Raw genomic sequence first — 24778 nt, forward strand, 5'->3', positions numbered from 1 at the left:
CCTTTTTTTTTTTTTTTTTTTTTTTTTTTTTTTTTTTTTTTTTTTTGGTATAGACAGGGTCTCACTTCTCACTGTCTTGCTCAGGTTGGCCTCAAACTTCTGGGTTCAAGCAATCCTCCCACCTCGGCCTCCCAAAATGCTGGGAGCCACGGTGCCCAGCCACGGGCCTCATTTTTAAATCAGAAGTCATCTCTTCCTCCTTCCATCCTGTGTCCCTGTAAGTGTGGCCAGCATGAAGGCAATTAGGGCTTGAGGATAACTGGACTGTCCATTTCTTCTGAATTCCAGCCCCTTCTCCCATGGAGATATAACTTCATGAGCTTTTTGGGAGCAAGAGTCAGAGGTCTCAGCCTATCACACAGGCTGGTGTGCAGTGGTACAATCATAGCTCACTGTGACCTGAAACTTCTGGGCTCAAGTGACCCTCCTGCCTCAGCCTCCCAAGTAACTAGGACTATAGGTGTGCCACCATGCCTAGCTGATTTTTTAAAAATTTTTTGTAGAAATGGTGTTTCGCTATGCTGCCCAGGTTGGTTTCAAATTCCTGGCCTCAAGGGATCCTCCTGACTGGGCCTCCCAAAGTGCTAGGAGTATGGGTGTGAACCACCATGCCTGGCCAGAGCTCCATCTTTCAAGGTTCCACCCCAAATCTCCTCCTTTAAGTCTTTCTAGGTACAACACATTAAAATATCCTCTCCTTTTCCTAAACTCCAGGAGCTCCTATGGTCTGAACCAGCCATTTGCGGTTTTCATTTCATTTCATTTCATTTCATTTCATTTCATTTTTTGAGATGGAGTCTCGCTCTGTTGCCCAGGCTGGAGTGCAGTGGCGCAGTCTCAGCTCACTGCAACCTCCGCCTCCCAGGTTCAAGCAATTCTCCTGCCTCAGCCTCCCGAGTAGCTGGGATTACAGGTGCTCACCATCACGCCCAGCTATTTTTTTTGTATTTTAGTAGAGATGGGGTTTCACCATGTTGGCCAGGCTCGTTTTGAATTCCTGACTGATAGAGCAGGAGCACCGTCATCTTGGACATACACTGCCACTTTAAGTTCCAGCTCCCTTTCTAGCCTCATGCATTTCAAAGAAATCATTTCTCTTCTAACTACAAGCAGCCAGAAAGAGCAGACAGTAAAACACAGATAAGACAACTCGGGCACAGAGGGAAGTGGGGGAAAGTCCCTTGGGTAACCACCAAACTTCAGCCTCATACAACGGGCCCCAGTAAAACAGTGGGCTTTAATAAGTACATTCCTTGCTCTTCAGGTGCACTAAGATAGGGAAGCTAAAAGCAGACTCGAGGGATATGCCTGCAGCTACAGAAAGATATATGGGAACAGACACACAACTCTCCCTCCCAGATAAGCACAACAAAGAGACACAGAAGCAGTCCAAGCCTCTGATAAACTCTCCCATCCAGAATCCTTAAAAACTCCCATCAGAATCCTTAAAAACTCTGAGTGTGGTTCTGACCTAACTCAGTCAGCTGCCCCTCTCAAGTTTATTTAAAATAAACCTGTCCCTGTTGACTGAAAAGCCACCCTTCGTGTTTCTCTCCTCTAATTCTTACACTGACCCCAAGTGATCCACCCGCCTCGGCCTCCCAAAGTGCTGGGATTACAGGCATGAGCCACCGTACCCGGCCTGCAGTTGTCCTTTAGTACCTGTGTAGTTATCTTTACCATGCATGGATGCCTGGCATACTTTCTCTACTGGAATACAAGGTTTTTAAGGCAAAAACTGCCTGTTTGTCTCAGTGTAATACCCACAGTATCTAGCATACAACTGAGCACTTATTTGAGGCCAAAAACATTTCACGGTTGCTCACCAAAGCCATCAGGAGTACTTGAATAAGGCAGAGCATGAAGCTACCCTCAGGAAGGGAAGTGGGGCAAGAATATAACAGCTAACCTTCACAGGGCACTTCTAATTTGCCAGGCACTAGGCAAAGGGGTTCATGTGCATTACTTGTTTTAATCCTAACAACCCATGAAGGGTAAGCCCTACTTAACTCTCCACTTTACAAATGAAAATTAGAGAAGACGTAAGTCATTTGCCAAAGATCACACAACTGATGAACAAAGAGCCAAATGGAAACCCAGGCAGTGTGGTTCTGGGCCCTGGTTCTTGCTCCGTATTCTATTTCCAAGACCAGATGCATGCACTCTGGCATTGCACAATATAGCCTTAGAGAAACAAACCTGGGGCCAGGCAAGGTGGCTCATGCCTGTAATCCCAGCACTTTGGGAGGCCGAAGTGAGCGGGTCACCTGAGATCAGGAGTTCAAGACCAGCCTGACCAACATGGAGAAACCCCTTCTCTACTAAAAACCTCCGCCTCTACTAACTTTGTAAAAATACAAAATTAGCCGGGCGTGGTGGTGCATGCCTGTAATCCCAGCTACTTGGGAGGCTGAGGCAGGAGAATCGCTTGAACCCAGGAGGTGGGGGTTGCAGTGAGGTGAGCCGAGATGGTGCCATTGCACTTCAGCCTGAGCAACAAGAGTGAAACTCCATGAAAGAAAGAGAGAAAGAGAGAGAAAAAGGGAGGAAGGAAGGGAGGAAGGAAGGAAGGGAGGAAGGAAGGAAGGAAGGAAGGAAGGAAGGAAGGAAGGAAGGCAGGCAGGCAGGCAGGCAGGCAGTCAGGCGACCTGGGGAGGGAAGAAAGGGGAGAAGGCAGACAAATGATTTGGAGCAAAAACAGTCCGAGCAACACACAGAGAAATTAGTATAAGTGAAACTAGAAAAGTCAAAATAAGATTGGTGGATTGTATCAACATCAATATCCTGGTTGTGAGAGTGTACTATGATTTTGCAAGATGTTACCCTTGGGAGAAACTGCGTAAAGGCACATAGGATCTCTCTGTATTATTTCTTAAGTGGATTAACCATCTCAATAACATGTTCAATTAAAAAAGGAAATAGTCCCAGCAAGCAAAATATCTTTAGCCATTGCTGAGTAGTCCTTGGCCTATATTGGTCTGTCCCCAACACACCAGCATCTGGGTAGGCCCTGGATGATGTCACCAGCCTGCTGAGAAACAAAGGATTCTTGCTCTCAGAAGCCCCAGCTGCAACTTTTTATGGTGCCATATAAAAGCTCCCTCTTTATTTGTCAAGGTTTCAGGAACACAGAGGAACCATGGGATGTGTTCAGAGAGGATTTTCCTAGTCTGACTCAGAACGGAGCCAGCACCTGACCCAGCCCTGACCCACTCCCACATCAGCCTTCCAGGAGGGCCCAGCATACAGCATTCATTCCTTTAAGCCTCAGCTTCCTTCCACACCATTGGCAGACAACTCCCATCCCATGTGTCTGAGCAAGGCAACACACTGATGGCCCCACTGCTGAGGGCAGCCAGATGGAGGAGGAAAGGAGGCAGGATCCTGGGGGCCCACCAGCCAAAGCCATCCAAGCCCCGGTACTTCATGAAGCCCATCCATGTCCCAGAAGCCCACTAGGCTTCATGCTGATTCCTAAAATAAAAGGACAGGTTGTGCTGGAATAACCACAGGTCAGTGGGAATAAAAAGATTAAGCATTAAAACCCCAGGCCTCTGTGGTCAGATGGAGCATTTAATGGTGTTACGCAGAATGGGCGAGGCTTCTGGGTGACAGGATTGTTTTTGGCCCAAGCCTAACTGGAAGTTTCTATTCCAACCAGAGGGGTAACATACTGACCATGTACACTCAAAAATGGGAAAAAGAGTTTTCAGACAGAGAAAGCTTTAGGGACATTCAAAGAGAAAGAAGAAGGAGAAAGCCACAGTGTAAAAGTGGGGACTTAGCAGAGCACAAATTGAAGCAAAACAATAGTTAAACCCTCTGTACTTTAAGTAAACTTTGAACAATTCATAAGCAAAGCTTAAGAAAGTTCTGGGTGGTGTAAAACTGGCCCTGAAGAATTTCATGAAATACATAAGAGAAGAATCAGCCAAATTAGAAGATATCAAGAGAACAAATGTGGACCAGATATGCTTAGTCAGACCTCAGGGAGAAGCATTAGAAATGTATATTGGAAGCCCATTGCATGTCTGCAGTTCCTAGGTAATCAGGCTTGAGTCTCCAGTCTGGTGAGCTATATCTTGTTCTCTTTTCAGTGTGGGTTCAGCTAGCCTCAGCAAATACCTGATAAGGTCTTGAGATAAAGATCTACTCCAGGTATAGATGGATAAGCACCTGGACTGGGGCTCCACCCGCTAACTGGTCAGACCATGCAAATCAACCCTCCCTGTTTTCTTTTACTGAAGAGCTTAGCTAGGGTGACTTCTGCCAGGAAGTGCCCTTGCAATAGCATCACTGCAGAAGCCAAAGGGGTGGATAGGAGGAAAGCAGACATCAGGCCTCCTCTCAGTACTAAATCTACTGGAGGAGAGGAGTCACCGACCCCTCAGGATGGGGGGACTGGCACCAGGTGATGCAAACATTCTGCTGACATCACACCTGGAAGTAAGATGGTTAGGGAAGGCTCATGGGGTTGTCCCCCTTGTATGTTCCCATTTTCTTTTAGTATCACAACCAAAAGTAAACCTGTAAGTGAAACAGACCAATGCTGGGTTCAACGGCTCTGTCTAGCAGAGAGGGGACAGTGGTGGCAGGTGGTGATTCTTCTATGGGGAAGATGTCACAGCCTCAGCCTCAGGGCCTCAAGAGCACTGAACAGTGGCTTTATGGTATGGTGTCAGCCGAGACTCACAAAGCTCCCATGCTGTCAGATCCTAACATTCCCTAACAGAAGACTGGAGTCTCTGTGATACTCAGACTCTTATCTCACTAATTAATACAAGCAATAGCCAAACAAAGAGGCTTCTCAAACAAAGGGATCATCAACCTGTGCTGGAACCCAGAGTTTCCCGATAGGTAACGAGCTGGGATTAGGAGACTTTGGAATCAGATACACCCATGTGCTACGTGGGGCAAGGTGGTTCCCCTTCTGAGCTTCCATTTTCTCAGTGTAATGGGAACAATAACGTCCACTCAGGGTTGTGATGAGTCAACGAGATGACAAAGTCAAGCATCTAGGACAGTCGCTGATACAGAGTAGGTGTCCAGTCAATTGCATGTCCCATAGCCTTCTTGCTATTCTGTAGATGCAGGCACACATAGTGAGTGAGACCCCAGAGGGTCTGTTAGGACATGAGTCAGAGGGTTAACATTATAGCTTAGCCCTGCCACTTTGGAAATGAATTCTTATACAACCATTTATCTGTACAACACTAGCATTTACAGGGCCACTTCTCTACGACTACTTAAATCACCCTATTAAGTGGGCATTAGTATCCTCATTTTACAACTGAGAAAATGAAAGCTAAGGAAGGTTGAACAGTTTGTGCTAGTCACTTTAGCCCCAGTCTTCTGATCCCTAATTCAGTCTCTGCCCCTACCCGCCGCCACCAGAATAATCATCCATTTGGTATATATTTACTGAAAGCTGACTTAGTTCCAGGCACTGGACACCCACTTAGAGTCGCTATTCCAAGAGTAGAGCTAGCCTGCTCTAAGCCAGCCGCATTCTTTGATCCCTCATGGGTGATGGTGGATCTACAGGAGTGGTGGCCAGGGCCACCAGTGCAGGTGGTAGTTATGGCACCAAGTGACAGAGCCATTGGCATCATGTTGTAGTCAACCGAATGAACCACTCACACATCAGAGAACTACTACTACTGCGGTGCAGGTGTTAGTAATATGTTGTAAGACACTCTCTGACCTCAAGCCACTTACAGTCTCTAGTTGTAAGGAAGATATAGCCAGGTGAAAAGCACAGCAGAAGGAGGAGAAAAACTGTCCGGTGGTTCTCAGATTGGGCTATATAGTAGAATTACCTGGAAGGCTTTACAACATCCCAGTACCTAGACCCAACCCTCAGAGATTGCAATTTATTTGGTACAGGTGGGTCTCAGGTATTGACATATTGTAAGATCTCCCCAAGCGATGTTACCATGTTGGCAGGGTTGAGAACCCATGTTTAGGGCCTTGTACATCAAAGCGCAGTTTGCAGACTGTCAGTACTGGCATTACCTGGGACCTTGTTGGAAATGCAGAATCTCAAACCCAATCCAGACCTGCTGATTCTGAATCTGCATTTTAACAAGACCCCAGGTGATCTGTGTGCATGTGGAGGACTGAGGGGCACTATGTGGAAGACGGTGAAGGGCAGACTCCTCCCTGCGAGTCAGCCAGAAAAGTCCTTCCCCAACCCCAGCTGGGATATGCAGCCCACTCACTCCCCACCAGGCAGGGCACACCCCAAGACAGTAGAGCCAGGGGCCTGGGTGATCATGGGGAGCCACATCACCAAGCTCTGCTTCTCTTGCTCCTCCAGAGCTGCACCTGGGGCTGCATCATGGGGCTCCATGTGCCAGAGCTGATGGAGACCCAACAAACCTCTTTTGTGACTAAAAGGAAGTCTGAGAGCAAGGCTCTGTCACCATTTAAGTGACAAAAAGAAAAACAAGTTTCTTCCCTTTCCACAGTCCTCTTCCTCAATGTCCCTACTCTCTTCAAAGTGCTCTTCGCCATGGAAGAGGAGAGGTGAGCTCAGGACAGCCCTGCCTCCGTATAGCCCAGTGAGAGAGCAAGCTGCCTGACCAACCATAAAGGCAGCTCTGTTACTGCAGGCATGGAGGTGGCTGGTACCAGCTAAGCCATTCCCTCATGAAGGAGGGAATCCTTGAGAGGCCAGACAGGGACACACATGTAATCTGGCCCCTCCAGCACCCTACACCCCACCCGCAGCTCTGGATCCCTGGTACCGCCTTTGTCTTTGTTTTTCCCTATCAGTTTGTGTGTGTGTGTGTGTGTGTGTGTGTGTGTGTGTGTTTCATATGTGCCTGCCTTTGCTCTTCCATTAGACTGGGAGCAACCATCTTCAGCTCCTCCTTTGTCACTGCCCGCAGTACTGAGCACAGAGACTTATGCCCAGCAGGGGCTCAATAAATATTATTTGTATTCATGTGCACACATTCTCTAGGGGTCAAATTCACTGCTCCATGCTAACAAAGAGTGACTCACAAGCAGGCATTTATTAGGGATTACCATCAGCACATTGAGATTCTATTGGAGAAAACAAGAAGACAATAAGAAATACCTTCAAAAAGCATGCACTCTGGTTTAGGAAATCAGACTTATATATAGCAAGCCTAAGACCAGAGACACAGGAAATCAAGCATGTTTATGGTAAGGTTAGGCAGGCCTACGGAGGCTGGCATGTGCCAACACCATGGAAATTTTCTGCTCTAGTCTTTTGACAGATTATTATTACTTACCTCTTGCTTGGCATTTGTAAGCATTTATCACCCTTTGATACTTCTAACACTCACTCTTCCTTGGGCAAAAATGGCTCAGAAAAACAAAAGCAAAACAGAAAAAGGTTCATCTGTACCCCCACCCTGGGCCATGTCCACTACACCAGATAAACGGGATGACAGTAAAGATACACAGAGTTGCAATGGGAGATGGATCAGGACTGGGAGCCTTTCCCTGCTGAGATGTCTGCAAACATCTGACACCACAGCACATTATTTGTACCCCGCCTCAACCCACAGCCAGCTTTTCAGGGCCATAGACACCACATAACTTTCCCATTCCAGGCTCCAAAAAGTCTTAGATCAGGTCCCTGAGACCCAAGCCAGAATGCAAGGAGCCTTCTCTCTGTCTTTGAATGGAAAACTTGCAGGGCATCATGTATGGTTGTTCTCATTTTGAAAACAAGAAAGTCAGGGCAAAACTCACAGCCAGACGCAGACTTCAGCTTGGATTCAGTATGGGGCTTTCTCCAACAATTTGTCAAACTTACCCCCACTCAAAAGTCCACTTTACTCTAAGTCAAAGAGACTTAGGTATGAGGATCAATAAGGAGATGTAAGTGGCAAAGGTCAAAGATTCTGACTCTGTAGAGCTGTGCAGTCCAATACAGTAGACTAGCCACATGTAGAGATTTAAATTTAATTTTAATTCAAAATTCAATTCTTCAGTCATATTAGCCACATTTCAAGTGCTCATGTACTTAGTGGCTTAATCATGTTAGACTGTGCAGATACAGAACATTTCCATCATCAAAGAAAGTTCTATTGGACAGCACTAATATAAAGCATTTAGATGTTTCATGTGAAGTAATGAATAGGGTGTTCTGGGAAGTTCTGCTGTTCTCCCCTGGTTTGTTGGGGTAGGTTTTAGGTGTTCTGTGGAATGTTGAATAGTGGGTGTGCATTTTCATAATGAAAGAAGCAATGTGCTGGGATTCTCATGTAAACACAAACGTTCTAAGGCAACACAAGGCTATAAATTGGGTCATCTTAGCATGTATACGTGGACACACAGTCTCTCCATACTTTTGCTTTTGTCACAAGGACTATGAAGTCAGATACTGTAACTAGTTTACTTACAAAAAGCCCACATGCTGCCTAGTCCTAGTCAGAATCATTCTCCAGATCCCTTGGCTGGTTCTAAGCATTCCCCAGCTTTACTTTCCAACTCAGCATCACTGAAGAGAAAAATCTCTCAGGTCAGGTCAGCACTCTGGACAGCGACAAGCTCTTTCCTAGTGTATTTCAGCACTTCCCTCTGCCCCAAAGGCCCCTTCAGAAGGAACTATCCCTTCAGAAACCACCAGGTGCCTGGAAAGGGACTTCCCACCCACTTCTTTTAACACCACAATCTTGTTGTCTTCAGAGCAAGAGAGTGTTCAGCTATGAAGCTTCAAATACTCCTCACCAACTCCAAAAAAAGTCACTCCTCAGTTAGCAAGCTAAGGTTCGCTACAGTCTCGCCCCAGACTGCTCCTTCCACTGTTCCAGCCTGGCCAATTCATCATGTCTGACCAAACTAGCTGTTTCCCTCTTCTAGCCCTTTGAGTGGGCACTCCTTTCCCCACCAGAAATGCCATTTTCTTATCTTTGCCTATTCAGGCCCTACCCATCTCTAGATGCCCAAGCCAACCCCCACTTCTCTTCAGAACCTTCCCCAAAGACTTTAATTTACACTGATTTCCTCTGTTCTCTGACATCCCAAAGCACTTCTAGATTAGATCATGCTTTAGAAACTTAATTACCTACCAATCACCTTGTATCATTACCAGGTTCATATGTGGGTTTTGCCAGAACTAGCTTTTGCCAGCAACCAACCATGCAGCCACAAGTCAGTCATGCCACACTTCTGAGTCTTCATTTCTTGATTAGTAAAATAACCACCTTGAACTAAAACATTTCTAACATTTTTTTGAGTTGAGGATTCTCTCAGAACAAGTTTCCACCTAGAAAAGTGCAATGCACGTAGTAGGGTCTTCAAATAATAACTGCAGATGCAATGAATATCTTACAAAAACAAAACCAGAGCACATCCCAGGGCTGAGGCCAGGCAGAGAATCCTGGTTTAGCTCCCAATGTGGATGACAAAGGCTTCAATTCCACCCAGTGTGTGATGATAATTGGAAAGATATCTAGTTTCTGTCCTTACCTACGTCAGCATAGGAAAATCATCTATGGCCTTGGAGGCATTTTCCTCCACAAAGGCATTCACCTCCAACATGTGGAAAAATACCACACAATGGGTATTATAACAATGGGAGTGACAACAATGTCTTGCATATAAATTTCTCTTATATAGGTCAGCCAACACCTGACAGCAATGTACTAACGTCATTTACTAATTACACACAAGCCCAGACAGATTAGGAAAAGTAACAAGAAGCATAAACATTGGTGGTGCCCCCAAACAAAACTTTGGCTGGTCTCACGAATCAAGATGTTCCAAGAGTCCGGTGGCAGGGAGACAGACTTAAAATTTTATCTCAATATTATACTTCCTGTCAAAATGATAGATAGCTATAATACCTCCTCATAATTAACATCCTGTTATTCTCAAATAATTTGGCTTATGGTCAATAAACAGTAAGATATAGGGGAGATTCTTCCATCTTTGAACAAGAAAAAAGGCCTAGAAACATTTAATAACTTTTACATTGCAAATAAAGATAAAACTAGAAACAGACCTAGTTGGAACAATTCTACTAACATAGGCACCACACACACACACACACACACACACACATATGCACACACATATCCAAATACACAACTCAGATAACTCTTAGTAATATAAAGAAAAGAGTGATGAAATTCTCTGACCCTGAAATTGGAGCTTTCACCAAATAGTTGTTTAAAATGCTACTGCCAAAGCAAATTGGCCAGCATCAGTAAAGAAAAAGGGAATTTTCATCACTGGGAAAAGTTCTTGGAATTGCTCTGCCAGCCATTTACTCTCATCCCAGAAAATCACAAGATCTGAGAACAAAACTTAGCATCTGGTCAATCCACTCCAGTTGGCCTAAACTGGATCCAGGAAAGGCCTAAACTGGCCTTCAGCATGAAGGCCAGAACTCTCCCATCCTAGGAGGCCTTTCCCAGAGCTGGGCATCCTTTGTGCTCAGAGAAGCAAAGCAGGGAGACGGCAGTGCAACCAGGTTAGAAGAGTAAAGACTAGCACTCAGGGTTCTCTATGATTTTGTCTCCATATACTGCTCCAGACACATCCCTCACTACTGAATTACATGCACCCACCACCCAAACCATGCCATTTACCTTCATAAATCAAAGATCCTCTGCATAGTCCTGCCTTTGCACATGGTTTTTCTCTAGTAGTCTTGGAAGAAGTCTTCAAGTCTTGATATCTCAAGACCCATCGGCCAGGCGCTGTGGCTCACGCCTGTAATCCCAACACTTTGGGAGGCTGAGGTGGGTGGATTACTTTAGGTCAGGAGTTCAAGACCAGCTTGGCCAACATGGTGAAACCCCATCTCTACTAAAAATATAAAAATTAGTGGGGTGTGGTGGGCACACCTGTAGTCCCAGCTACTTGGGAGGCTGAGGCAGGAGAACCACTTGACTTGGGAGGTAAAGATTGCAAGGTTGCAGTGAGTCAAGGTCGCGCCACTGTACTCCAGCCTGGGTGACAGAACAAGACCCCGTCTCAAAAAAAAAAAAAAAAAAAAAAAAAAAAAAAAAAAAAAAAAAAGGCCCAATGTGATCTTCTGTCAGCTTTCTAGCACTTACTTTCTGGAATTAGCAAATATTATTTATATTTGGACACACATATCTTACCACCTATAGGGCAGGAGACAGGGTCTCATAAGCCTCCACATTGCTCCAGAAGAAGATGTGGTACCCCTGACCCAAAGAGCAGGTGCTTGGTGATGATGATAAGAATAATCAGACCTTCTTAGGAGGTTCATCTGCCACCTCAAGTCAGAACTACGTATGAAGCTAAGTACGTGGGGCTGGGTGGGGCAAGCAGAAACAGGCCAAAAGGGAACTCACTTGGAGGACCACTGTCCACGCAGCCTTCCTCCAACTCTGGGTGCCAAGGACTTTTTTATTCTAGGACTGACTGGGAAATCCTTCCTTCCAACCCCTGAGCGGCTGATCCCAGGGTGTTTATCTCGTTAACTCTGTTTATTGTGATCCCGGTAAGAGGTTCTGAAGCTCTCCAAGCCCCTCTCTAATTAAATTCATTAGAACAGATTGGGGCTTTCTTTCTGGATCTCAAAAAAATTAACAACATGATTAGCATCATAATAAGGGGGAGAGGGGCTGCCAGGGAGGCCTTTCAGGAGGGGCCGGGCCAGTCTGGGAGGGGAGGCGTGAGGAGGAGCAGGTGAAGGAGGAGAAGGCAGATGCTAAGACAGCTGCTTCCTGGAGGAAGAGAGCAGCAGGAGCTGGGAGGGGATGATAGGGACGTGAGGGGATGACCCCACCATGCCCCAGGCACTCCAGCTTTTTCATGGCACTGTATGTGGGAGAGGAAAGCCAGGACAAGAAATTAATCAATGACATAAATCCCAAAAACATGGACTGTGGGACAGGAACTTGCAGCAATCTTCTAATTTTACAGAGAAAGAAATCCATCTAACAACGGGGCCAGAAGTTGAAGGCCCCTCGTACCTTTTATGATGATGTCCTTTTCCTGCAAGACTTTGCTGCATGGACCAGGGAGAAGGTGGGGTGAGGGTAGAAAAGAACAGGCAGGATGAGGAGGTCACTTCTTTCCCAGAGAATCTGAACCCAAGTTTTTGCTTATACACCTGATGATTCCTTCATCTAGAATACTCTCTGCTTCTCTTCCATATCCAAATTCTGCCAATTCTTCGAGACTCAGTTCCATTCCCACCACCTCTGTGAACAGCAGTTAGCATCGGATGAATATTTACTGCCAGCTAAGTATTACATTGGGCCTTTCACTATCCTCTCACATTTAATCTCTGTAACAGCCCTGCAAGGTTCATATTAATATCCCCATTTTGCAGATGAGCTGCAGCTACGCACCTAGCAAGTGGAAGAAGCAGGGTCTGAATGTAGATCTGTCTGATCGCAAAGGCTGAATGGTTTCTACTATGCCGTGTCACCTCCGTGACTCCAACAACTGAATCTAACTAACAGATCATGCTTTTCTTTGGAATTTTACTGTCCAGGGTCCGAGGCACCAAGGAAGATTTAATTAGACCCTGTATTGTCTTGTTCTCAAGGTGTTTTACATGTCTCAGTCTTATTTCTTCTATCTGAAAGCAGGAACCACATTTCTGTATCTTTCAGAATAAAGTAAGGCACTCTAAAATGCTTTTTAACTGAGTCCTTCTAACAGATTTTCCTAGAAAGCCTTGTGCATGTGGATAAAACATGCAGCTTTTTATTTTTCTACCTGGGGTTGGGTGGTGGGGTGGGAGGTGGGGCTCAGTACAATATATGGGAGAGGAGCATAGGCTTTGAAGTCAAATAAATAAAGGTTTAGATTCTAGCTCTGCGACTCACCTGTTCTGTAATCTTCAAGAAGTAACAGCTTCTCTGAATCTGCCATTTTCTGTGAAACAAGGAGCCTAACAATATCTCATTTGTAGGTAACCCTTTCAGGATGAAATGAAATGATGCATAGAAAGCACAGAGTGGGGTGCCTAGCACATAGAAAGAACTTGATAATGATGACTATTGTTATTATGCCACTTTTATTTTTTCCGGCTTGCCTCAAGTCCTAATGAAAAAAGAGTGGCCTGAGAGTTCTCAAGCTGGCACAATCTAACCAATATCCTGGGTCAGCAAAGCTGTGGAAGTGCCTACTCAAGCACCCAGCAGAACCATTAACTCCCAGGCCCTCTTCTGCAGTCCAGGGACCAGGCCATATGCATCCAACATCTGCCCTTACAGTTGGGCCTGGGCCCTTGCAGCTAGGCCTGGGCCTTGGCTGGGCATTGTAAGTGTCCAAAGTTTGTCATCAACTTGCTCAAGCCAAGGCAGGGGTCTGTCCAGACAGTTTGGTGCAATCACTCCAGATCCTACTGCCCACTATGACCCCTCAGCCATGCTCCTACAATGCCAGGAATTCATCTAACCTCAATTACAGCAGTTCTTGTGCTGAGTTTTAATTTCGTTTCATTTCTGTGTCTCCAACTTGACTTACACGCCCAATAGCTTGCACAGTTCCCAACAGATTCAAAGGCTCAGGACACATTGATGAAATGAACAAATATGGGTGTGTGGGTGAAAAGAGGGGCTACTCAGACAGATGAAACTGAGAGTCTCTCTCCTTAGCTAATTTCCCAGTTCAGCTATCGATATTTGTGGGAATCTGTGGTCAAGTGCATAGCTTCTAAGGACCTCTCCAGCTTACCAACAACTTCCCCTCCCCGTCAATGGCTCCCACCTGACTCTGGCCTTCCCATAATGTCAAATCCTTTCACACACAGCAGGGCTCACAATATTTTTCCTTGCCTTGCGTCTGAGCATATACCTGTGCGTCTTCCCTACACACAGATAGCTCCCAGAGCCTCTTTCCTCTGACTCACTGACACTCTAAGCATATCCAGCCACACTTTACCCCTAAAATCCAAGAGCTTAGAAGATGGGATTGGGAAAGTCAAGCAGCCTTGAACTCATTGCAGAGCTCCCTCCGGTTATTCCCCTATCAGGTTGTAGCTGCATCTAGCTGGGTTCAGCTACACACAGAACATCCCCCCTCCAGCCCTTCATGCTGGGGATCTGACAACACCTTGAACCTCATCTTGTCTCCTACCTTTTTCCTGACAGTCAACTTCAGGGTCAGCCCTGAGCTACCATCCAGGATAGCATCAGCCAAGCCCTCTTCATAGCTGTGGAGGACAGGGTGCTGATACCACCGGAATTAAAGACCTGGCTGTGTAACATCCCTATCCAGGTGCTCTCGCTCAAGCTTATCTATGTTATTTGTCTGATCACCTGTCTTCCTCTTCCATTGCCCAGGAGCTCGGAGAGACTGGACCCTGGCTTACTTTTCATCTCTATGGTCTCAGCACCTAGCAGAGCACCACACTGTAGGGATTAATGGATCTTCGTTAAATGAGTAAATATGAAACTGGCCTTATGTTCCCCTCACTTCTCCCCTCCCCACCCCAAACATCACCCCAGTCAAACAGACTGAGAACTGAATTTTTCTACTTCTCCCTCTCTGACTTCCTAAGAATTTCTTTTTCTAAAGACAAAGGGATGATTCTCACACCACAGCTCCTGCATGATCTTGAAGATCTCAGAGTGCCTCTGGCCTCCAAAAAAGCATGAGGGAGAAGAGTGGAGCCAGAGGTAGGAAACAAGTTGCAATAGACTGATCAGAGCCTTGGTATCCTGTCTCTCACTCACCACAGAAATCAGACCCTCCTCTGACCCACCCACCTCAGAAATGCAAAGCCAGAACCCCACCCCCAGCTCTCAGCCACCTCTTCAATGTGTGCCTGAAAGAACCAGCCCTTGTGAATGCAGCCAGTGCAGCCCACAGGGAGCTGGCTAGGTACAATTGGAAGGTCTTGCTCTGGCTCTCTGGGGAGCTAGCTCCTCCCTCCATGTGCCTTGGTTTATTTCTCCGTAGTCTTTCTGATGCCAAACAAGGGGGTGAGGGGTGAGATTCATTGCACAAAACTGGGAAATATGTACATTGTTATCAGAATCCCCCACTTCACCTGAGCTCCAATCAAGCATTTCAACATCAGAATCTTAACCCAATCAGCTCTCAACAACGGCTGCAGGTGATGCTTTCTCCCTGTACCAGGAAAAGCTGGCAGCCCTGAGGCACTGATGCCAGGGAAAGCTTCCAGCCCCACCCCAACTCATGCTGGAGAGGGGACGGAGAAGGGTGACAAAGCAAGGGGCAGCCAGTCCCAGCAGCACATCCCCTTGCCGGCACTGCCTGAGGCCCATTCAGAGTTTACTGCATAGGAGCTGAAGGAGTCCAACCACTTGGATTCCTAAAGTGAGAAAGCCTTGCAGAGAAGGGACAGGGTCTGTCTGCAATTTGCTCTTAATGCCCCAATTTAAGCCTCTGGGTTTCGTCTGAGGCCCCCAAGACAGGAATTGGGCTGCCATTCCCTGTTTCACAGTGGCAACCACAATTTCTGGGGCTAAGTGGGAGTGAGCCTCTTTCCTTATTGGCAGCATAATTCTCTCTCTCTCTATATATATATATATATACACACACACACGCACACACACACACACACACACACCCCTTCAGTTGAATCCAAAGACAAGGGGAGAAATTACTCCCTCCGAAGTGCCAGCTCAGTCAAGACAAAAGGTGAAATGTATTAGCTGCTTAGCAGGCCCCTGATCTCCTTCAGTTCTTCCTGCAATGCAATTCCACCACATCCAATCATCCCCAAACCAGAAGGAGGATAGATCTCTGCCTGTCTTCCTCCACTGCCCCCACCTCACAGTTGGTATGGCCCCTATCCCCAGAGGCTTCCAATCTTCACACACATTTTCCCTGGGCTATTCTCCTATTGCTTTAAGTTCTGTGGGCTCTGAGCCTGGCTTTGGATCCACACAAACAATTAAACTCCTGTCTAACCAGGTCTCAAAGCCCTGTGGCTTGCCCTTGCCTTGCTGGAGATTTGATTGCGGCCCAGCAGGGCCCAACACATTTCCAAGGGTAGATGAGACATATTAGGCCCTCATGCCAGCGACACAGGCAGGCAGAAAAGGCGTATTGTCGTCCTCTCCCCCACACTGAGGGAGGAGGCATCTCTGCTCAACACACACACACACATGCATGTGCACACACACACACCACATGCCAAAATGCCAAGGAAAGAGTCAGGAGCAGAACCTGGCTGGGGACAGGATGGGGGCTGCCATGGGGACCAGATTCTAGGTGATTCAGCACTCTGCCCACTCTTGGCCCAGCCCATGGGCCACACTCATGACAGCTCCAGATGCCAAAGTGCTGACTTGGAGGCTGAAGCAGAATCTTTTCTAAAATCCAAAATTCTCCAGCCCTCCAGCAGGGTTCCTCGTTCAGGCCCTTACATCAGGGCTCAGGCCAAGCCCTAGGAGGAGTCTGCTCAGTCATTCCCCTGGACCCTGCCCCTTCCCCATCCTAGTTTCCCAATGCCTAGCACCCCCTCCCCCAATTCATCTAGGAAACAAACCTGAACAGCTAGAGGACCGGGGCAGCTGCATGGCTGGAGAGGAACATAAGAGAGAGGCCTACTAACCCCCAGCATTCTTCTTCCCCAAGCCACAAATAGGATCAAATACGCAGAAAGGGGTTATATTCCACAACTGAGATCCCCATGCAGGGAAGGAGGGTCCAGGGACCACTGAGGGAGGGCTGAGTACAGGCTGTGTGGCTCCATACAGCACCAGGAAGGGCAGTGAGGAAAGGTGACGGGTGTCAGGCCAGCTAACAGCCAAACAGGGAGAAGGCGGGGTTCTTGAGAGGGACTGTGATGCGGGAGGACACCAAGAGGCAGCTGGGAAGGGGCTGGGACAGGGCGTGCACAGGGGGACTGGGGGAGGACAGGAACTGTGAGGGAGCGAATGGAGAGACAGGACACCAATTGGTAGGGGCATGAGATGGGTAAGAGAATAGGGGAGGCAATAAGGGGTTGATGTGTGCGGTAGGAAAAATAGGAGGCATGGGGTCATCCAAAGCGGGGTGTCGAGGTAAACAGAAGTACAAGGGCAGGCAGGGCTCACGGACGAGGCGGGGACAGACAGGAAAGGGAAAGGGTTGAGGATGCGGGAAGGGGGAGGGGACGCGGCCAACGAGATAGAAAGGGTGTTGGGGTGGGCAAGGGGCTGGTAGTTGGACGGGGATGGGGTGGGTATATGGACAGAATCGGATGGATTCGGGGCAGGTGACAGTGTGGAGAGGGGAAGGGATGGGAATGTGGACGGAGGGGGAGGGGGACAGGTCAGGGGATGGAGACAGAGAGAGGAGGGCGGGAACAAGGGGGTGTCGCTAGGTGGGTTTCCATGATTCTCTACCCCCATCTCTCCGGTGTTCGCGCTCGCCTACCTCCAAGAGCTCGGGCTCCGGCCCTGGGCGCTGTCTGAGCTGTCCGCTGCCGGCGCCGCCACTTCCCCCGCGTCCCCTGCAGCGCCTCTCGCCGCCAGCCGCCGCATTAGGGCAGAGACCAGCCCGTGCGCGTCCCCGGGCGGCCGGCGCGCCCCCGACAGCCTGCGTGCGCGCCCCCACGCCCCTCCCTTCGCGCGCCGAGCGGCCGCGGAGCGGGGACCAGGACAGAGGCGGAGGGAAGGATGCTCCGGACGCAGCCCCGCCTGGCGCGCTGGGGAGCGGGTGCGCAGAGCCAGGGCCGGAAAAAAAAATCTTCCTTTCTCTTTTCACCTGAGCTCTCTTTGCAGGCTCGCCTTGAGAGTGATAACAACTCGTCTCCCCCGTTTCCGTTCGCTGAGCACCTACTACGTGCACAACACACAGGAGGAGGTACACTGAAGCCCCAGCAGGATCGCGTGTCTGTCCCTCCACCACAGACTGTGACTTGAGGGAGCAGGAAGTTGCTGGACAGCTTGTGTTCTCAGGGCCTAGCACAGAGACTTGTTTGTGGTAAACTCTCCAGTAAAGTTTGTTGATTGGCAAGTCGTTGGATCCTGATTCGGGGATGTGAGAGGTTGTGACTACTATTAACAGTGAGGGGCTTTCTTTTAAAAATGAGAGATTTCCTCTGTCCTAGGGGGACTCAGGCCTCAGTCTTGGCTGGAGAACTATCTGACATGACAGCAAGACGTTTCTCTGTGGACCTCAGTTTCCACAACTGAACCATGAAAAGTTGATTGGGTGGTCGCCCAAGGTCTCTTCTAGCTCTGACATGAAGACTACATTAGGTCCTGACTAATGTGCACAGGACCTGAGCTCAGAATTATCACCTGAAATAGTGGAAAGATCCCAATTAGGGAATCATAGAATCTTAGTCTTGGAAGAGTACTTGGAAGCTTCTAGTTCAGCTCCTCATCCAAAACTACAGTGCCCTGCAGCACCCCTCTGTGGCCCCATTCAAGGACTAGTTCCTTTCTCTGTGCTCATAGCTCCTACCCTGGCACCACTGTCCTTTATTCTGGATGAGAACACCAAAGTTCAAGGAACCTGCCCAAGTAATAATTGAAAGCCCAGATGCATCTGACAGTGCCTAGTTAAAACTACTTTGCTATTTTAAGATGGGCCCTAAGATTTTTGGATTTCACCACTACTAGAATCTTCTAATATGGTCAAGTTGAAGGATCACAGGATTTGCCAAGAAAGTCCTGGGTTACCAGCAGGTTGAACTTGGGCAGTTCACTTAACCTCTCTAAGTCGTCTTTTTCCCATCTGTAAAATGGGGTTAGAGTGGGCATCAATGAGATAAGGCACTGAACCAAAATGTTCTTTACAAATGTTAATTATTGTTCAGCCTTCCCTCCCCTTTCTTCATTATTTTTAAACAGCAAATACACGAAGACCTAGAGAGATAGAAGATCACACAGTGGTTTGGTGGTTGAAACTGAATTGGGACTCAAGTTTCATGGCCTTAGTATAAAGAAATCGAGTCTGGGCCTGAAGGGCGCATGGAGACCCCCAGAGGTCCTGAGGGTGAAGGTGTTTCCTTGGGCTCGGTGGTGTCCTAGAGCTGCAGGCAAGTCCTGATGGAGGGAGAGGCACCCCCTGCCGGTGACAGACTCTGGGGACTAAGAGGAGCCTAGGCACCTTGCAGGCTGTTCTGCTGCTGTGTCAGGAACAGACTCACTCAGGACCGAGGGCAGAAAGTGGTTGCTTTTTTTCTTTCCTGACATTTATCTGGCCTTCCTGCTTCTTTTTCTTCCCTGGGTTTGCACCTCTAGTTCTGGCTGGAACCCTCCGCAGGCATGGACTTTCAACCCAGACCTGAAACCCCACTCACTGTGTCCTCTGTCATAGTGAATGGCAAGTCACAGGATTTTCACATTCCCTAGTGTCTCATTCCTCCCAACGAAATTTCATAAGCCCTGCCTCATCCTGGGCTCAGACCAAGAGAAAGCCCCAGGCATGAGTCTCAGGCACTTGAAGCCATCCTCTTCCACACTGGTCCCTAGGAAGTGTGGGGAAACTGGCAGATTCGTGCATTACTGGTGGAGGTTTAACTTGGTATGGCCTTTTTGGGAGAGCAATACAGCAGTACCATCAAGACTTTATACACTTGACCCATCAATGCCACCTCGAAGAATTCAGCCTGCAGAATCACTGGCCCAATCCACAAAGATGTGTATGCACAAGGACATTCAGTGTGGCTCATCCAGAGGACAATGATTACATGCATTATAATAATCCATGCAATAACACAGTTTTAACAATGATAACACACACACATTTGTTTTTTAAAAAGCAAGTGAATAATGGCATGCAGGGAAGAAAGGTATTATCCTTTTCTGGGGGAAGAGGGAAAGCAAATTGGGAGACAGGGTTGGAAGAAGAGGAGAGAGGGATGATGCCCTGGGCTAGTTTAGAAGGTGAGAGCAAAGGCCCTCAAGCATGCTAGGAGGGATCTAATTTTTGTTGAAGCCTTTCACATATATTATGTCACTCAATCCTCAGAAACCCCAATGAGGTGGGGATCATTGTTCCCAGTTTACTGATGAGAAAATAGATGCCTGGTGAGGTTAATAAGAGTACAACATCGCACAGATGGGGTGTGGTACAGTGTTAGCTTTGCCCCAAGAGAGATCTGACTTTTGCCCTTGGCTCTTGGGAGGTCATCTCTGAGTCCTTGGATTATCTCACCTGATAAGAGTGCCTTTATCTACCTGGGGGATTTGGGCCAAACCAGGTAGTCTATACTAACAATGATGGATGGTGGGGTCTTTGGGCATGTATCAGCTCAACCTCCAGAGGGGCTAGAAACTAAGGTCAACCACTTGGATGGTCAGCCATGACTACATGAGGGGCTAGAAACTAAGGTCAACCACTTGGATGGTCAGCCATGACTACATGACTGAGCCCCAGTGAAATCCCTGGACACTAAGGATTGGAAAGAACTTCCCTGATTAGCAATATTTTGCATGTAATGTCACACATTGTTCCTCGGAGACTTTAGTGCTGTCCCCAGCTTCATCAAGAGAGAACAACTGCGGTCTCTGCACATGAAACTCTCCTGGACTCCGCTTGACCTGTCTCTTCTTTTCGCTAATTCTACTCTGTATCCTTTTATTGTAATAAGCCACCATTATGAGCCTATGAGCTCTCAGTGAGTTCTATGAGTCCTTCTAGTAAATTACTGACCTAAGAGGGGTCTTGGGAATGCTTGAGCTTGCAATTGGTCAGAAGTAAGGATGGTCTCGGGGACTGCTTCCTAACTCTTAGATGGTAAGTGGTGGAATTGGGAGTTGGACAAAGATCTTAGAGCCTCCAGGGTGTGCCCTCTCCCACTGCACAACACTCCCTTACACCGACCCATTGTATAACAATTGCCAAAGAACAGAAACTCTGCCACTGATACAAAAGGGCTGGGCTCCTGGCTAAACCCCACCCTTAAACCTGGAACTGTGGCCCTAAGTGGATATAGCTGACCCCATTTTTCCTCCCAAATGTTGCCTTTTTGGCCTGCCTGGCCCCTATCCCGTGCCCATAAAATACTTTAGCTGGCAGAGAAACACAAGTGGCTGAGTGGCAAGGATACAAGTGGCTGAGCGGTGAGCAGAGAAGCAACTGAACATCAGAGAGTATGGATAGACATAGCTAACTTCAGACAGTGCAGCTTCAGAGAGGGGCCCAGATGGAGACGGCCAGGCTTCAGAGAAATACCATCTTCCCATTCCCTTTCCAGCCTCCCTTTCACTGAGAGCCAACCACCACTCAATAAGTCTTCCACACTCATCACCTTTCAAACAGTTCATGTGACCTGATTCTTCCTGGACACTGGACAAGAACCCGGGTGCCGAGAGGGCAGGGGTTGCCACTCTGACCCTACACTGAGCTGGTGGGCACTTGGCTATCTCTGGACAGCACAGCTGAAAGAGCATTGGTTGTAACACACTTGGATGCTGCTGCAGGACCCGCACAGAGCGCTCCCACCAGAGAGGAGCGACCAGCCAGTTCTAGCATTCGTTCGCTCTGGTTCCCGCACTCACTTGCACACTCCCTTCTGCCAGGAGTGGCCATCGGCAGGCTGAGTGAAATGAACCACTCCAGTTCCTGCCCACAAAGGGGGTCAAGGGAACAATCCTGTGTCACCATCACGAGGAAGAACAAGAGCAGAGTGATAGTCACGCTGAGCTCTAGCAAAGCAGGTGGATGAAGATGCAGAAAAGCAGTCAGAGTAGCATGTTCAGAAGGAATGTAGAGGGGCAAATTTTAGAAAGTTCCAGGAATATAGCACCCCCCCCCCCATAATGCAGGAGGGCAGGAAGGTAGGTGCAGTGAAAGCCAATGGGAAAAGCCACTAGGAATTTACCGTAGGTCCCCCGAGAAGCTACTAGACTCTGATCTCTTCTCTCATCTCTCCCTCATCATCTTCTGGTCTCTTCCTAGGCCAAGAGGGAAGGTTGCATCCCAATTTGCACACAGATTAAGGGAAGGAGGGAGGGAGCCAGGAGCGGGGCTCTGGTCCTTCTCCCATTTGGCCAGTGCACACATGCTGGTAATCCAAAGCAGTGGCAGATGTGGAGACCCCATGCGGTCTGCAGGTCCCCATCACCCCCAACACCTGTCACATTCTTAAATGCCTAGAATTTTCTTCCCCCCATGCTGGGAAGAAAGGAAGCACTCAGCCCAGCTCCAAGCTGGAGAGCATCTTTCCATCTGCTCTCTTACTTCCCATTTTGAAATTAAAAAATAAAAATCTCCTTGGGAGTTGCCTCTTGCCCACCACTGCTGAGGGCCAGCCATAGAGCTGAGCTTATGCGGTCATATGCCTATGTTAGAACTTTTACCTTCCAGATGCAGAGACCTCCCCAAGGCACATAGAATTAGTCTTCCACTGTACGTGGGTGAGATCCCATTCCTAGCTGAGATGGGGCAGTGAATGGGAAAGTTAGAGAGGAGGAGAGAGAAGCTTTGGAACAGCCATTAACCAGCCTTGACTCTAGGCCTGGGTATCAGACCTGTCCCTGCTCCAAGAGTGAGGGAGGCAAAGGGTGGAACTGCCCCACCGCCTGCTTTTTATACAGAGCATATTTCCACCTTTAAAGACTACCTTTGAATTTCACCTGCATAAATATATTAGAAAGAGTAGAATTTTTGGAGTCTTTCCCTACCATGATGAAAGGCTTTGTATTAGTCTGTTCTCTCATTGCTATAAAGAAATAGCTGAGACTGGGTAATCTACAAAGAAAAGAGGTTTAATTGGCTCATGGTTCTTCAGGTGGTACAGGAAGCATGGCAGCATCAACTTCTGGGGAGGCCTCAGGGAGATTTTACTCATGGCAGAAGGGCAGGCATCTTCACATGGCCGGAGCAGGAGGAAGAGAGGTAAAGGGGAGATGCCACATACTTTCAAACAACCAGATCTCGCTATCATGATGACAGCACCAAGGAGGATGATGTTAAACCATGAGAAACTACTCTCATGATCTAATCACCTCCCACCAGGCCCCACCTCTAACATTGAGGATTGCAATTTGACATGAGATTTGGGTGGGAACACAGATCCAAACCATATCAGGCCTATACCTGTTTATTAACAATAGTAGTAAAAGAAGCTATTTCTTGGCTGGGTGCGGTGGCTCACGCCTGTAATCCCAACACTTTGGGAGGCCGAGGCAGGTGGATCATGAGGTCAAGAGATTGAGACCATCCTGGTTAACATGGTGAAACCCTGTCTCTACTAAAAGTACAAAAAATTAGCCAGGCGTGGTGGCAGGCCCCTGTAGTCCCAGCTACTCGGGAGGCTGAGGCAGGAGAATGGCGTGAACCCAGGAGGTGGAGCTTGCAGTGAGCCGAGATTGCGCCACTGCACTCCAGCCTGGGCAACGGTACAAGACTCCTTCTCAAAAAAAAAAAAAAAAAAAAAAAAGAAGGTATTTCTCTCTCGTTCCTCCAATGAGCCAACCAGCAAGAAAAGCCCAACTGCAAACTCTCTCTCTAAACATATGAAACCTTGGTTTTCTGGAGGGTTTTGAGGACTGATCTTCTAGGTAGGTTGCATCATAATCCTGTGCCTAGACAGGGAAATATGGTCCCTCCCCAGCTGGGAATCCTGGAATTTAGAAAACCTTTATCAAAAGAGCTTTTCCTTTTGCAGTTGTCTTGCAGACATATTTGTGCTAATAGTCTTGAGAGTGATTGTGCCCTGCTAACCACAAAGGCATTCATTTCATCTTAATCAAATGGTTAAAACAAATTAAAAGCCTGATGCGGTGGTGCATGCCTACAGTCCCAGCTACCTGAGAGGGTGAGGTGGGAGGACTGCTTGACCCCAGGAATTGGAGGCTTCATTGTGCAATGATCATTCCTGTGAATAGCTGCTGCACTCCAGCCTGGGCAACACAGTGAGACATTCTGGTCCCTTCCACCCACCCAAAAAAACAAAAAAAAAAACAAAAAAACCAAAAAAAACAAAATATGTTAAAACAATCTCTTTTCCGAAAAGCCCTTACTCACTTTATCTTTGTGATGTACTCCTTTCTGAAGACTCAGCTTAAACATCTCTCGTGTGAAAACAACAAAACAAAACAAAAACTCTTATTCTGCCAGACTCAGCCTCTCATCTGTGCAGCCGTGCACACAGTAAGGGCTTCCCTCATAGCATTTACTGCACTGCGTTTCCAACTGGAAGTTTCCTAGAACAGGGACCATCTTCCTCTCAGTGTATCTACAGGGTCCTGCACTATACGCTGCTCATAGCTGAAGCTATGAATGAGTGAATGTATGAATAAAAGTATGAATAAAAGCAGAGTTGCTATGAATATAGACAGTGCTATCTAATGACAGTAGCCACTAGCCACATGTGACTATTTAAATTTAAATTAACTAAAATTAAAAATTCAGCTCTTCAGTTAAGCTAACCACATTGTAAGTGTACAAGAGCTAGCATGTGCCTAGCGGCCACTGTATTAAACAACAAAGATGAAAGAACGTTGCTATCATTGCAGAAAGTTCTATTGAACAACACTGGTCTACATTATGATGGGCACCAGCTGAAGTTATGCAGTGTGTGACCTGCATAACTGTTCAGAGTGGGCCTGTATGAATGAAGTACCTCCCTATGTGCAGTGCTGTGCTAGCTGCTGATCAAAGAATTACACAGACGTTTGTAGTCTAAGATAGGCATGAGAACATCAGAAAACACACTGTAAAGAATGGTCCCTCGATGAGTAAATACAGGCCAAATGAAGTAAACAGACTATGGGTAGGTATCATCAAATATATAGGGAATGAACAGACCGAAGAAGGGAAACATAAAGAAGTTTGGCTGTCCTCATAGCCTAAAAACTAGTGTCTGTTTCCCTTCTTATATTTGAAATGGACATTACTTGGCTAGAATTATTTCCTGGAGAAATAAACATATTAGACAGAAATAACC

At 47.4% G+C, this 24778-nt stretch overlaps 1 protein-coding gene across 22 annotated transcripts in view; it reads right to left on the minus strand.

The window, feature by feature from the left end:
* The window catches only part of NFASC (neurofascin), a 201101-nt gene extending 183685 nt beyond the window's left edge, over positions 1–17416 (minus strand). For 21 of the 22 annotated variants that reach the window (XM_050762345.1, XM_050762304.1, XM_050762356.1 and 18 more), the window contains exon 1: positions 17308–17416. In XM_050762345.1, coding sequence (XP_050618302.1) covers positions 17308–17414 — 107 coding nt within the window. In that variant the 5' untranslated portion in view covers positions 17415–17416. The remainder of the gene's footprint in view (positions 1–17307) is intronic. The other variant, XM_050762308.1, reaches the window with a different exon arrangement.
* Between the last annotated feature and the right edge of the window lie 7362 nt (positions 17417–24778).

This window comes from Macaca thibetana, chromosome 1 (assembly GCF_024542745.1).
Source record: "Macaca thibetana thibetana isolate TM-01 chromosome 1, ASM2454274v1, whole genome shotgun sequence".
NCBI lineage: Eukaryota > Metazoa > Chordata > Mammalia > Primates > Cercopithecidae > Macaca > Macaca thibetana.